This window comes from Euprymna scolopes, chromosome 15 (assembly GCF_053919585.1).
Source record: "Euprymna scolopes isolate OS-2025 chromosome 15, ASM5391958v1, whole genome shotgun sequence".
Classification (NCBI taxonomy): domain Eukaryota; kingdom Metazoa; phylum Mollusca; class Cephalopoda; order Sepiida; family Sepiolidae; genus Euprymna; species Euprymna scolopes.
In genome coordinates this window covers 100,355,719-100,369,474 of record NC_136496.1, presented here as the reverse complement: position 1 = coordinate 100,369,474, position 13,756 = coordinate 100,355,719, and the positions used below count along the sequence as shown (strand labels likewise).

Below are 13,756 nucleotides of genomic sequence, written 5' to 3'. Positions count from 1 at the left end.
ACTCTGTTTCAAGTCAGACTCCTGTTCCAAAAAGATGCTTCTAGTCTGACCTCCATTTAAAAATGTGCTACTTATCTGACCACCATTTCAAAAACATGTTGCTAATCAGATTACTAGTTCCAAAATGTGTTGCTAATCCAATCATTTCCAAAACGTATTGCTAATCCAACTGTTTCCAAAAATGTGTTGCTAAGCTGACCACCATTTCCAAAACATGTTGCTTGTCTGACCTAATTGTCAAAAGTGTCTTGCTAGTCGAAATTTGTTTTAAAAAAATGCATTTCTGGTTAGATCTCACCCTTTTCAAGAACATGTTTCTAATTAGATCCCTTCTTTCCCGCATTCCAAGATGTTAGTCTAACTCCTTGTTATTAAATGCTTTTTTGCTATAAAAGGTACCAATCTTTTTTTTAAATCAGAAACATAATATTCTGTTAAAGTGTTAAAAAAAATGATAAAATGTGACCTTTTAGTGCTGACCTGACCTGACATAATGGTCCATGTGTTTTCTGATTTTTGCAAAGAAAACTGAAACAACATAAAAAACAATTTTTCTCTTTTTTTTATTTTAAAGCTGGAAAGTTTTACGTGAACAAAATCTAGATGAGAGTTTCACGCCAGCCGCTTCCAATCCAATGCCTGTCGACAGTCAAAAGGACATCTGGGGAGATGGCGATGATGACTGGGGAGATGAAGATGGAGATGAACAGTCTTCTTCCGATTCTAAAAGCATGGCTGATGTTGAAGGAATTACCGCAATGATTGACAGAAACTTCAACCTTAATGCTGCTGAACCAGAATCCTCTTTGACGCCATCTTCAGAAACTGGAAAAGAAATGCCTTCAGTAGAAGAAGCACCAGAGTAAATAACTTTTTCTTTTTGTTTCACAAGAATCTAATCACTTTGAATAACATATTTAATTTAGTGTTTTTTTTTTTTGTTTTGTTTTTTCTCATTGGAGTTTTTTTTATATATATATTTTTTTTTTCTACAAGCATTTATTAAAATGTAAAGTTTTTGTCCAGAATTTCTTCTACATTAAAAAACTAAAATAAAGAAAAATATGTATGATGTATGAATTTGTAATGAAACAAAAATGCCATTCGTATTATTTGGACTGTTCTCATCTTAAGTGTTATTTTCACAATGTTTTGGTCGATGTAACCCCTGACCTTCTTCAGGTGTGTCTTGTTGAACTCAGGAATGTCACTTTCAGAATTGCGGACCTGTGACGCAATATACTTCGAAAAATTAACTGTAAAAGTGATATTCTCCTCAAGGTTGACGGTTTAATACTCAGTGTGAGCGACCAAAAAATAGAATTGCAAATTACTTAAGACCTCTATCCAGTCATGGATGACGGAATGAGAGCATGCTACCTCCATAAAGTAAATAAAGGGCTCCAGTTGAAATTCCGTCCAAATTCCCGAGTTCAACAGAAACATTCCCAAGCTCGACAAGATACACCTGAAGAAGGTTGGAGGTTACATCAACCGAAACATTGTGAAAGTGATATTCAAGATGAAAACGGTAGTCTAATGAATCCAGATAATACGACTAACCAATCCTCATCTCAAAAATTCAGAAACGTAAAAATGTCATATGCCAAAATCACGTAAAATAATCAAGTAGTTTTATTTTATAAAAAAGAAAGTCAAATTTTATGAGTAACCAAAGAGAGACTGCCATTTTAAAAGCAAAGTCAGAAAACAAAAGGAGATTGTTATAATAATTCAAATTTGCAAGATTTATTTTGTAATGCCTATAAATTCCCATTAATGGCTTTAAAATTATTTTTTTTTATAAAAATAAAACTACTTGATCAATTTACATGATTTTTAGAATATGCTATTTTCAGTACGTACATCATACAGATTTTTTATTTTTGTTTTTAGTATAGGGGAAATTCTGGACAAGAACCAAATATTAAAATTAGACTTTTAACTTTAATCTCTATTATTATATAAAAGGATCACCTTAATAATCTATAATCATGAATGTTTCTCCAACTCTCATGTACATTAATTCAGTCTAATGATATAAAGTAGTGATGACATTGTCATTTTTATAAAAAAAAAAGGGTTATAAATCAGTTTTATTGTCCATAACATTGCTGTAATCAATAGAGCAATAGAATTGTATTCATGCAATTAACTGGTCATGATTAATCACCTGAAGAAAGCCAAAGAATGAGTTGGCCGAATCGTGTTGAAACAACAACTATAATGATGAGGACAAAAGTCCGCAAAAAAATGAATACACAAATTCTGAAGCCTCATCTCAAACGATTCCAAAAAAACAAAAAAATATACAATGAAATACAATTGTATTTATGCAATCTGATAAAATTGTATCCATACACTGAAATACAATTGCATCGATTCAAAACAAATCAAAAACGTAAGTCACTATATAGAAAACAACAAAATATTTACCAATAATCAAGTATGTTATTGCGTAATGTTTTCGATTTTTTTTTTTTTTTTTTTTCTTTTTTTACTAGGGTCACATTTTTACATGTACAGAAAAAGAGATTATTGACGACTGAGAATTTTTACTGTTTATTTTTAGAAAGAAATAGTTCACACATGAGAGAGAGAGAGAGAGAGAGAGAGAGAGAGACTAATATTCTCTTAATTATTTTATTAAGGATAAATCAGTGGATACAGCAAACAGAAATATTAGAGGTTCATTTCGCACTTAGTGATTATCAAAGTTTTCTTTTCAGTTAATATAGCATTATTAGTGATGTGTCTTGTTTCTGTAGACAAATTGGTTTGAAACCTTAGTTTCTTTGTCAATCTCGTGATGACATGCATCATTTGACTGGCATGTCTTTGTTTTTACTTCTACTTTAAACTACTGTGATAGGAACCAGATTTACAGGGCAAATCTGTGTGGGGAATTGTTCAGCAAAATGATTCTTTACATTAGATTTACATTTCTGCATGATGTTGGTATGGCAGAGAAAAAAGGAGCAAAGAGGGAATTCCAAGGGCAAGTAGTCCGAAGAAAGGAGTAGAAAATCTTCCAATATCTACAGTGAAGGGGTATGATTTTGTTGCTAGTCAGATGGGTCAAGGATATTTATGTTGAGAAGATACAAGTGCAGTAATTTTATATGAGCATATTCTGTGAAAGTACTTGTAAAACAAGGACAGGGATGTAACACTGTGGCGATGTGACGGGCTGATGCTTGGTAGAGAATGCGATATCTATTAAAGTAGAAATTCTTTTTGTACATCTTTAATTCTATTTGGGAAAACTGCCATCCGTTCAATAGTTTATTTTCATAATCACAGTTCCTATCAGATCATCAAAATTAAGCATTGTTGAGCTTGGTCAGTATTAAAATAGGTGACCATTTATATATACCAGGTGCTGCATATGTTCTCTGCTTATCTCGGCATTGTTTCCAGTCAGCCTGGACTTCTCCTTGTCACTGGAATCAAGCAGTGCCGACTTAGAAAAAGATTGGTTAGAGATTGTGCAACCCTTGCTTCACAATTTAGTGTGTGTCATCCATCATGCATGTAGAACAATCAGATGGTTATTGTCGTTTTGATAGACGAACATCCATTCTATTTTCGTAATCATGTAAAAATATTAACTGTTGTATCTCATTTGATTAAATAAAAAAATATTCAATTATTGTACGTATGCAGATTTTACGGACACCCTGTACAATAAAAATATTTTTATAGGTTTTTTTTATTTTTTTTTATTTTTAGGTTTGCATCCTCATCTGAAATGGATGCTGTCTACATGGAAGATACATCAGCTTTGTCCGAAGAAAGCGTTTCTCGTTTGCTCAAGCTGATGGCCCCATCTCAAAACACGGTGGTTGATGAGCAACCAAATATAAACCGCGCTGCGCTTTGTTCCTATTATTTAAACGTGTTTGAAGATAACGGTATCGATGTATCTTCAACACGACACGTGAAGGTCTTGCTGGACAATTACAGCAAGAAAGAAGGGAAAACGTTTCAAAAGATGTTAACCACTGTCAAGTAAGTAGACAGAAAGCAACTGTAGATTCAGTCCCTCTGTTCCGTTAATGGAAGGAATGGGTTTAGCATGACACTATAATACTATGATGATGAACCTACCCCCCCCCAACCTCCCAAAAAATGTATTAAGAAATGAAAAAAGAAAAACTATATAACAAAGGTATAGGAAGTGAAGTCAGTAGAAAGTTAATGTGAAGGAAGTTGTTCAACAAAGCACGAAAAAAAATATTAAAATAGGATTGTTTGGATGTCTTCAAGTCCAACGTAAACAAATTCCTGATGAACCGCCCCCTTAAGTAGACACGCTAAAGTATCCACACTAACGTACTGTACTTACAATAACCCTTATCCATGAGTGGCTTCCGGGCCTTGATAAGTGGTGACCACCTAGTAAAAAAAAAAAAAATTGTTAATCAATGCATAACAGTGACTGAGACAATAGACCGAACATAGAAGTGGATATATTTAGAGTTAGCTTATGGGCAGCCTTAGGTTATGACCATGGCAACAGTGGATGATAAGTGATGACTCTGAGGTCCTCCGAGAGAGATGAGATAAATTGTAGAATTGGAGTCAAAGCTGGACAAGAAGTAGCTCAGGCTGAGAATAAAATTTTACTTCCTAATTTCCGTCATAATGCTACTGGAAGTGGTAACAACCCAAATCAGTTCCTTTGCTTTTTGTTTTTTTCCTCATGCCTATAAATTATTTGTTATTTTAATTTCAATTTTATTTTATACTTTCATGAATATATATTTATTATATAAATTCAGATAAAAAACTTTAATTTTTTAAATTAAAAAAAAAAGCACTTATTTTTATAATTTCATAAACATATATTTCTTATAAAATTTCAAATAAAATAAAAAACCTTTATTTTATTTTGTTATTAAAAGTATTGTGTTATTTTTATCGGTATAATTTTGTTAATTTTTATTGTATACTTTTCAATAATGTCCTTTTCTTATATTTCATGTCAATAAATCGCTTCATAATAAAAATACTGAAGAACAATAAAATAGAAGGAACTGATTTGCCTTGTCACCGTTTCCGATAGCACTACGCCGGAAATGAGAAAGTATATTAGCTGACTATAACTGAAAATTGCTGGGAGCCTGACATAACCAGACAGCTTGCAATGAACAATGTTTGAGGTTCCTGTTTTCTTTGCTACATGATAGTATCACACACACACACACACACACACACACACACACATAGCGCTTAACTGATTTAAATCTACTCGTCTCATGTTTTTTAATTAACATGCTGGCGTGTATTGTTCAGCTTTTAGAAATTGACTTCTAAACTAACCCATCTCTCACCAGGTCTTTATTTATTCCTCTTTCTCTGCAGACCTTTTTTAACTTCCTTTTATGTTTTTCTTGACTTTCCCCTTGTGAACATATCTTTCTTTTTTTTTCTTTTTTTTTTTACAAGGTGGTCGCCACTTATCAAGGCCCGGAAGCCACTCGGGGATAAGGGTTATTGCATGTACTATACGTTAGTGTTGAGATTTAATAAAGTGTCTACTTAAGGGGGCGGTTCAACAGGAATTTGTTTATGTTGGACTTGAAGACATACAGGTTGTAGTCAGGTGGGAAACAGGCAGACGGAACAGAGTTCCACAGGTGTGCAGTTCTAAGAAAGAAGCTTTGTTCATGGAATCTATGTTTGGATTTAGGCACAGATAAAGAGTGGGGAAAATTTTTGACAGTGGTTTCAGCTAGACAGGTGTTTTTTGTGAAAGATTGGCGTGGGAGGGGGGACCAGAGATTGGAGCTCAGACGAGCACTTGCCATGGAAGTAACAATAAAACAAAGATAGGCTCGCAACGTCTCTTCTATGGGAGAGAGGTTGCAGAGAAGTCTATTTTGTACTCTGTCAAGGCAGGATAGGTTGTTTTTAGCACCTCCTGCCCGGATATGGCAGCAGTATTCCATCCTTGGACGTACTTGGCTTTTATATAGATAGAGAATTGCATCAGTAGTGAGATATCTTCTGGAGTGGTAGAAGGATCCCACCATTTTTCCAGCGACCTTGGCAACAGACTTGATGTACGTATTTCATTTCATATCAGGAGTAAAGCTATCCATTTCAATTGATGCCAGATACACAAAGGTTCTACATCTACTAATGCAATAACTCATCCTTTCTTTCAACGTGGCCATACCACGAAAGTCTCCTGTTCTGCACATATATCATGCACTATATTAAAGCCTGTTTTTAAATTCACATGACAAATCTTTTGTATCATGTGCAGATCATTTTTCACCATGCAATGCATGTCCTCAACCCTAACCAATTTCACTTCCAGATATCATGTGTTGCATACACTTGCCTGATAGACTCTTCTCAGTGGTAAAACTCCGCTCATTAGTAATGGCAGAAGTTCCGCAAACTTACTACTAATTTTTGCAAGCACATTAGCACATACTCCTCCCTGTGCCCAAATGGCATCATCAAAATAAAATTTCTGAACAACTACAACAGTTTCACCATCCAAATATACATTCTCCTTTTTATTAATTTTATCATAGCTGAAGATAGGGCATCATGCTGGATGTCAGACATTCACCCACTATCTCGTATGTTCCAACTGAAAGATCTTTATAAGATTCTAACCATCCCTTTAAATGCAATGTTTGTATCACTCTTGCACTTGGTTCATTGGTTATATTTACCAGCTTGCTTCTATAATCTTTACTATTATATAAAAGGAATTTGTCTGCATGTGTTTGTTCCCTATAGACTTGAAAATGGCTAGACTGATTTTTATGAAATTGCTGGAAAGCAGACTTACATTCTGCAGATTTGCAGTTTTAGAAAAGAAACTTTGTTCATGGAATTTGCATTTAGTTTTAGGCATAGATAGAGAGTAAGGGAAATTGTTGACAGTTTTATTTATTAATTTTTTTTTTTAATATTCATTTTTGAAGATGGTGATGACAGGAGCAGAATTAATCAGTTTAGGGAAATTAGTTAACATTTACAATAATAGGAATTAGTTACCATTTACAGCAATTTTTATTTTTTATTTAAAAAAAATTTTTTTATGTTTACATTATGCAGCAATTCATCAATGACTTTTTCCAGTTTTTAGATATTTGTTGTCCAACCCCTCCCCACTACTACCAAGTAACCATGCTAGTGTTATATCAGTCCAAGACGTCCATTTGCAACAATCTTGCACTCATGCCGATCCACTTTTATGGCTGCTAGGACAAATATGTTTAAACCTTGTTTTGCTTTGATGTTGCCATTTTCATTTCTTGCCATTTTAAATCTGAAATTTGGTCACTTGCAGGACAGGCCAGGAAATATCAGGAAACGGCGAAGATTACGAGAAAGATGATGTTAAGTACAAAGATGAAAGCTTCTACAAGTTTCATAAGACAGTTTCTTATTGGCCAGAGCAATGTGTCAGGTAAAGAAATGCATATTAAAAAATATAATCAGAAGTTCTACAGCAGAATGATTTACTTAATAATGGTAAAAAAAAAAAAAAAAATACTAAAAAAACTAACCTCCAGATGTAAATATGTACTCGATTGCATGTTTTAGTGATGCATATGAATAGCTGACATTGCAGGTATAGATGCTTGGCTAAGGAAAAACAAAAGAGCAAGGCCATAGAAAATTGAAAATATTTTTGGTCGGAGTCTGGCCACTCAAGAGATGTTTTCTATGTTTTAAATAAAATAAATACCTCATTAAAAGAGAGATGACCTATTTGACAAAATATAATGTTCCTAGATAGACTCTAAATAAATCCCCTTTGAAAGGGAGATTGTCTAGCTGTTATTCCAGTGGATATTGTGTGCTTATTTTTCCTGTTATTCGCTCCAAACAAGGCATATTGCCACTAGGATATAAGGGGCTACTATTTGAGACCATGTCTGTACGGATACTATACATAGGAGTTAAGGAGCAAAATGTCTGTTTACTTAACATTTCACCATGTTAGTACAGTTAGAGAAGCAGGAAACAGAGGGAATTCTGGGTGGTTGATTGGTGACCAATGACAAAGATCAGAATTCACTCAAGGGTGAAGGGACTCAGGGAGATGAAAAGAGGAAATAGTCATAGCCTTCTCTTTGGGAACAGAGAGTTAGTTGAAGTTGAATGCTCAAGAAGACTATTGGTTTTTCTTAGAGTATCTGGTCATTTGGGCCGGTATGCCTCTCTGAGCAATTTAAGTTCTTGGTTGAAAAAACCTATTTTGGTTAGGTCAGGAAATTCCTATTTTATAAGTTTGCTATTCGACCTCTGGAAACTATTTTAATTGTCTATAGCTCTGGGATGAGGTGATTTCATTATGGATTTCGTTTTTCGGACTCATTTCCTCATCTTCGGTGTTTTTTTCACTACGCTTTGGCCGTATCATCCTTCAGCCTTCTTCAGGTGTATCTCGAACTCGGGAACTGTTTTTTTTTAATTTCGAACCCAACCCTTTATTGTTACAGGGGTACCATGTTCTCGTTTCATTCAGGCTGTCCCTGCTGCTACCGCTTAATGCTGCTGCGTCTATCGCTGTCATTGTGTTGTCACTGCCACTGCTTTCGCTCAGGATTGAACTCAGCACTTTGGAGACTTGCAATATCTGTTCCAACGTCTTAGTCGCCTCGGCCATGTGTCACTACATCTTAGTCGCCTCGGCCTAGTGACACATGGCCGAGGCGACTAAGACGTTGGAACAGATATTGCAAGTCTCCAAGGTCCTGAGCAAAAGCAGTAGCAGTGAGAACACAATGGCAGCGACAGCGATAGACGCAGCAGCATTAAGCGGTAGCAGCAGGGACAGCCTGAATGAAACGAGAACATGGTACCCCTGTAACAATAAAGGGTTGGGTTCGAAATTCCAAAAAATCAGTTTCCGAGTTCGAGATACGCCGAAATGTAGTGGAAAAAACACCGAAGATGAGAAAGTGAGTCCGAAAAACAAAGTCCATAATTCTGGAAACCAGTTCCATTTTAACCGCCATTAAATCATTTTAAACTGGAGTTTGAATTGGTTGAGTTATCTCCCTTTATTTTCAAAGTAGTGGACAATTTTTTTTAATTTTTTTTTTTTTTAATTACATTTTCACCTCAAACAAGGCACATTGCCACTTTGGTGTAGGGGGTTATTATCAGGGGCAATAACTACTGGGGTACTATGTAGGGATTTGGGCAGCAAGATGTCGGTTCACGTTGCAGTTGAACTACTGCACGTCAGTACAGTTGGGGAAGCAGGGACCTGGAATGGAATTCCAAAGCCTAGTGGTTCTGGGGAAGAAACTACTGGAGTAGAAAGATCTTTTACATCTAGGGATCTCTACAGTGTGGGGGTGGGATTTAGCAGCCTGTCGGGTTTGTCGAGGGTGTTCACGTCATGGGGGCACAAGTGCTTGCAGTTCGTCAGAGCATTCACCATTAAAATACTCGTAGAACAGGCAGAGGGATGCAACGTTTCGTCGATGGGACAGAGGCTGAAGCTTAGATGCCAGTTCAGGGCCTATCAGATTTGCGACTCTCTTTTGAACCTTGTCAAGGAGCAAGAGACTAGTAGCAGATGCACCAGCCCAAATATGACAGCAATACACCATACATAGGCGAATGGTTGCCTTATAGAGGTACAAGATACTTTTGGGTGTTAGTAGTTTTCTAGCACGGTAGAGAGAGCCCACCTGCCTTGCAGCAGCTCTGGCGATGCCTTCAATGTAATTGTTCCAACTCATGTTTCTTGTGAACGTTAGGCCAAGGAGTTTGAAAGACGTACTCTCAGATAAAGAGTCGTTGCCCATTGCTATAGGTGGTAGAGAAGGTTTCTTGTAATTATTGAATGAAACTAGTTTAGTCTTGGTGGCATTGAACGTGACCATCCATTTTTGTCCCCATTCCACTGCCTGTTATAGAGTGTAGTGTCATCAGCATATATACCCATCTCAGAGGCAATTTTGTCGAGGAGGTCATTTATGAATATCAGGAACAATAGAGGTCCAAGGATAGACCCCTGGGGAACTCCTGCATTTATATCATGTTTCGATGTATGACCGTCGAGGACAACCTGGATTTTTCTCTTATCTAAGAAGGATTTAATTATGTTTAGTATTCTATCAGTGATACCGTATGATCTAATTTTCCTGAGGAGACCCTCATGCTATACCCTGTCAAAAGCCTTAGATATATCTAGAGCTACCGCTCTGTCCAGTGAATGGTATATACGTTCAGAGATTACAGTTAGGATGTCTGCTGTGGAACGGGCTTGTCTAAATCCATATTGTTGGTCAGTCAGAAATTTAGCATCTGTAAGGTGATGAACTAGAGCATGGTTAATTATGGTCTCAAATATTTTGGCGAAAAGTGGGAGGAGGCTAATGGAGCGATAATTTAATGGGTCAGTTCTTTCACCAGAATTCTTGAATACTGGTACCACAGAAGCAGTTTTCCAACAGCCTGGAAAGCAAGATTCATTGAGGCATTTGTTGTAGAGTTTGGAGAGAACTGGAGCTACTTCGGCTGAGCACTTTTTTAATAGCACAGCTGGGATGAGATAGAGTCCACATGCTTTTGAAGTGTCAAGGTTATTTATGATAGCATGCACCTGAGCAGGAGTGATTTTCAGATCGTCTAGCGTGGCATCTGTCTGTATAGGAAATTCAGGTAGGGAGTGGTTGGAGGGGTCCAGTGTGGAGTTTGAGGCAAACCGACTCGCAAGCATGTTAGCCTTCTCGGTTGCTGAGCAAACAACCTCGTGATTTTTGGTTAGTGGGGAATTGTTGATTGCCAAGATAGCTGCTTTAGGTTACTAATAAAACTATTTGATCAATTTACATGATCTTTGGAATATTATAGTTTTGTTTCATCACAAGTATGTACATTATACAGGTTCTTTATTTTTTTTGTTTAATATAGGGAGAATCCTAAAAAAATATTGCCAAAAACAATCCATGAAAACAATATAAAATTTCATCTTCCTAAAATAAATTAACTTTTAAATTACAACGATCATTTATTCATCTTTTGTAGATATGATCTTGGAGGAATGGCTGTCACGTTGTTACCTGATCATTTACAAGTGGGAGTTTGCTCACATTGCGGATCTGATCGACAATTTGAGTTGCAATTAATGCCAGCCCTCATCTCTGCTCTCACTTTTCCAGACTCTCAAGGTCAGTCGACACATATGACTCCATTTGCAAAAACTTAAGTTCAAACTATTATATGTATTACATTGTTTTGTTTTGATTATTTTTTTTACTCTTATCTACCTCAGCAAGGCATATTGCCACTTGGACATAAGGAGTTACTATTTAAGACTATGTCTGTAGGAATGTTATGTAAGGAGTTAAAAAGCGAGATGTCTGTTCACATTACATTTAAATTTCAACATGTTAATAGTCAGGGAACCGGAAACAAGGAGGGAATTTCAAAATCTACAAGTTCAAGGGAAGAAACTACTGTAGAACACCGGGATACGACATTAAAAATTAGTAACAAAATACAGTATATAATACACATGTATATAATCAAATAACACCGCAAGGTGGTGGCAAATACCGTAACCAGAGGCCGGAAAAACATTGCATTCCACATTGTAACCTGAAAAAAAAAAAAAAAAAAAAAAAAAACGTATCCTAGGGCCACCTTACCATGAGGTTCTACTGTATTATATGAAAAATATTTTACTTTCAATATTAATTATCTCTGTAAATAAACATTTTAAAAAAAAAAAAATCAATTCTCGGATAGTTTTGGCCTGCAATCTTGATAAGAAAAAAAAAAAGTTTCCATACTGATTTATTCTGGTCATGCTAGAGTTATTTTACATCTGAGCCCTTTTTTTTTTTTCTTTTTTTAAAAATGGTGAAATTAATTATAAACAATGAAGCTGCTAGTTTTAAATTCCAACACATTATTTCCGAGTAGTAAGTTTTCAAAAATCGATTTTGATCTACATTCACCTTAACAGTGTGCATCAATTCATTTATTTGCAGATTATGCTGTAGAATTTGGAACCGTACTTATTTTCACCTGTAAACGCAGCTGCTGGGACGAAGACACAAGTGTGCCACGCATAGAACATTGTATCGTTCAATGTGAAAAAGAACAATTTTTGTTACAATAAAAATCTGTTTTTAAAAGAAATTTCTATAATCAGTGTTAAGTTTTTTGTTTTTAAACCAAAACAACTTTAGCATATAACAAAGGTTAATGTGTGTGTGTGTGTGTGTGTGCGTGCGCATTTAACAGCCTTCTCTTCCTTTAACCATAGTTGTTAGGTCTGCCATATCGTTCTAGTGGTTCAGATCATGTGACCAGCAATCATCTTCCACACTGATGGTTTCTAAGAAAAACGTGTATGTGCTTAAAAAAATACACACACATTCATATATATATATATATATATATAAAAAGGTTTCCTTCCTCTTATCTAATTGCCTTTCTGGTACCTAAGGTACTTAAGCTTTTATGCATTTTTATTCTCATACCATCATTATGCTAGTTAACATGTCGCAGAATGAATCTTGTAATCCTTATTAATGGTTTTTATTTTTATTTTTTAAAAGTTTTTATTTAATTCATCATATTAGTAAAAATAGTAACCATATTATTTTTCATTCTTTTATTGGACAAGTAGTATTATCCACTGGAGAGCCATGTATTTAACAGCTGTCCCGTTTTAAATCTCCAAAACACCTACATAGTAAGCAGCTGATGATCCCCATTTTCTATTTACAAAGTTTTAGTTATGGTTTTCTCTTTTCATCCTTATGTAGTTAAATTCTGTTTTAAAATTGAAGACTTGCAAAACCGACTTATGCAAGTGCTAAGTCTATTTAACAACTTTAGTTAAGGCCTTTTTTTTTTTTTTTTCATCCTTATATAAATGAATTCTTTTGTCATTACAAACTTTTTAGAAGTTGGATTATGTATGTGCTAAGTCTGCGATAGGTTAAAGTTAATTTTTTTTTTTTTATTCAAAGCTTCTTTAGACTATATATTTCCATCTTATGTAAAAGTTAGCAATTAAAGCACATCTTTGTCTTGCAACCAGACAAAACCATTTTAAGTGCTGAGGGGGAAGCAAGAAAGCAAATAACAAGTCAGAATATCACTCCATTGCTCGAAATAGATTTGGAAAGAAATTCTCCACTAAACTAAAAGCAGACATGTAATTTTTGTTTTTTTCCTTAGATCATCAGAAATGGTAAATTACATATATAAAAAATAATTCTATGATTTTCTATGAACATTTTAATAATATATCCAAATAAATTACAAGTGGGAACACTAGCAGATCATTTTTTATAATGATTGACGAAAGATGTAGTCTAATGTTATTGGGGAAATTTTAGATTAATTTGGAAGTCAATTTCTAAAAGCTATTCAATACATGCCAGCATGGAAAACATGCTAAACCAAATTTGATGATCGGGTTCATAAAAATGTTAAAATTCACAGAAGTTTTGTACTTTTATTTCTCCTTATCAAGCTTCGCATAAAATGATATCAATACAAGTTTCATTAACGAGCGGGAGCAATTCCTGTTTGTTTCTCTTGCAATCCATTTTTTCTTTTTGGTAGACATGTTCGAACATTCTTTTTGAGTGTAAAAAGAAATTTGCTGTAGTTGTGAACGTTTTTGACTTTAGTAAGTCGTCCTCAGGCAAGTGATGAATTAAAATTACATTTGTGAATTTATTGAATATGAAAGGGAAGGCACACTTGAGTGCTTTTAAAGATTTTAACCGCATTTTCA

At 35.0% G+C, this 13,756-nt stretch overlaps 1 protein-coding gene across 1 annotated transcript in view; it reads left to right on the top strand.

Moving 5' to 3' along the window:
* The window catches only part of LOC145294037 (uS5 assembly chaperone PDCD2L-like), a 30,339-nt gene extending 18,192 nt beyond the window's left edge, over positions 1-12,147 (top strand). The window contains exons 4-8 of the mRNA XM_080141026.1: positions 575-862; positions 3,733-4,011; positions 7,319-7,438; positions 11,023-11,165; positions 11,991-12,147. Coding sequence (XP_079997152.1) covers positions 575-862; positions 3,733-4,011; positions 7,319-7,438; positions 11,023-11,165; positions 11,991-12,121 — 961 coding nt within the window. The 3' untranslated portion in view covers positions 12,122-12,147. The remainder of the gene's footprint in view (positions 1-574; positions 863-3,732; positions 4,012-7,318; positions 7,439-11,022; positions 11,166-11,990) is intronic.
* Positions 12,148-13,756: the final 1,609 nt, after the last annotated feature.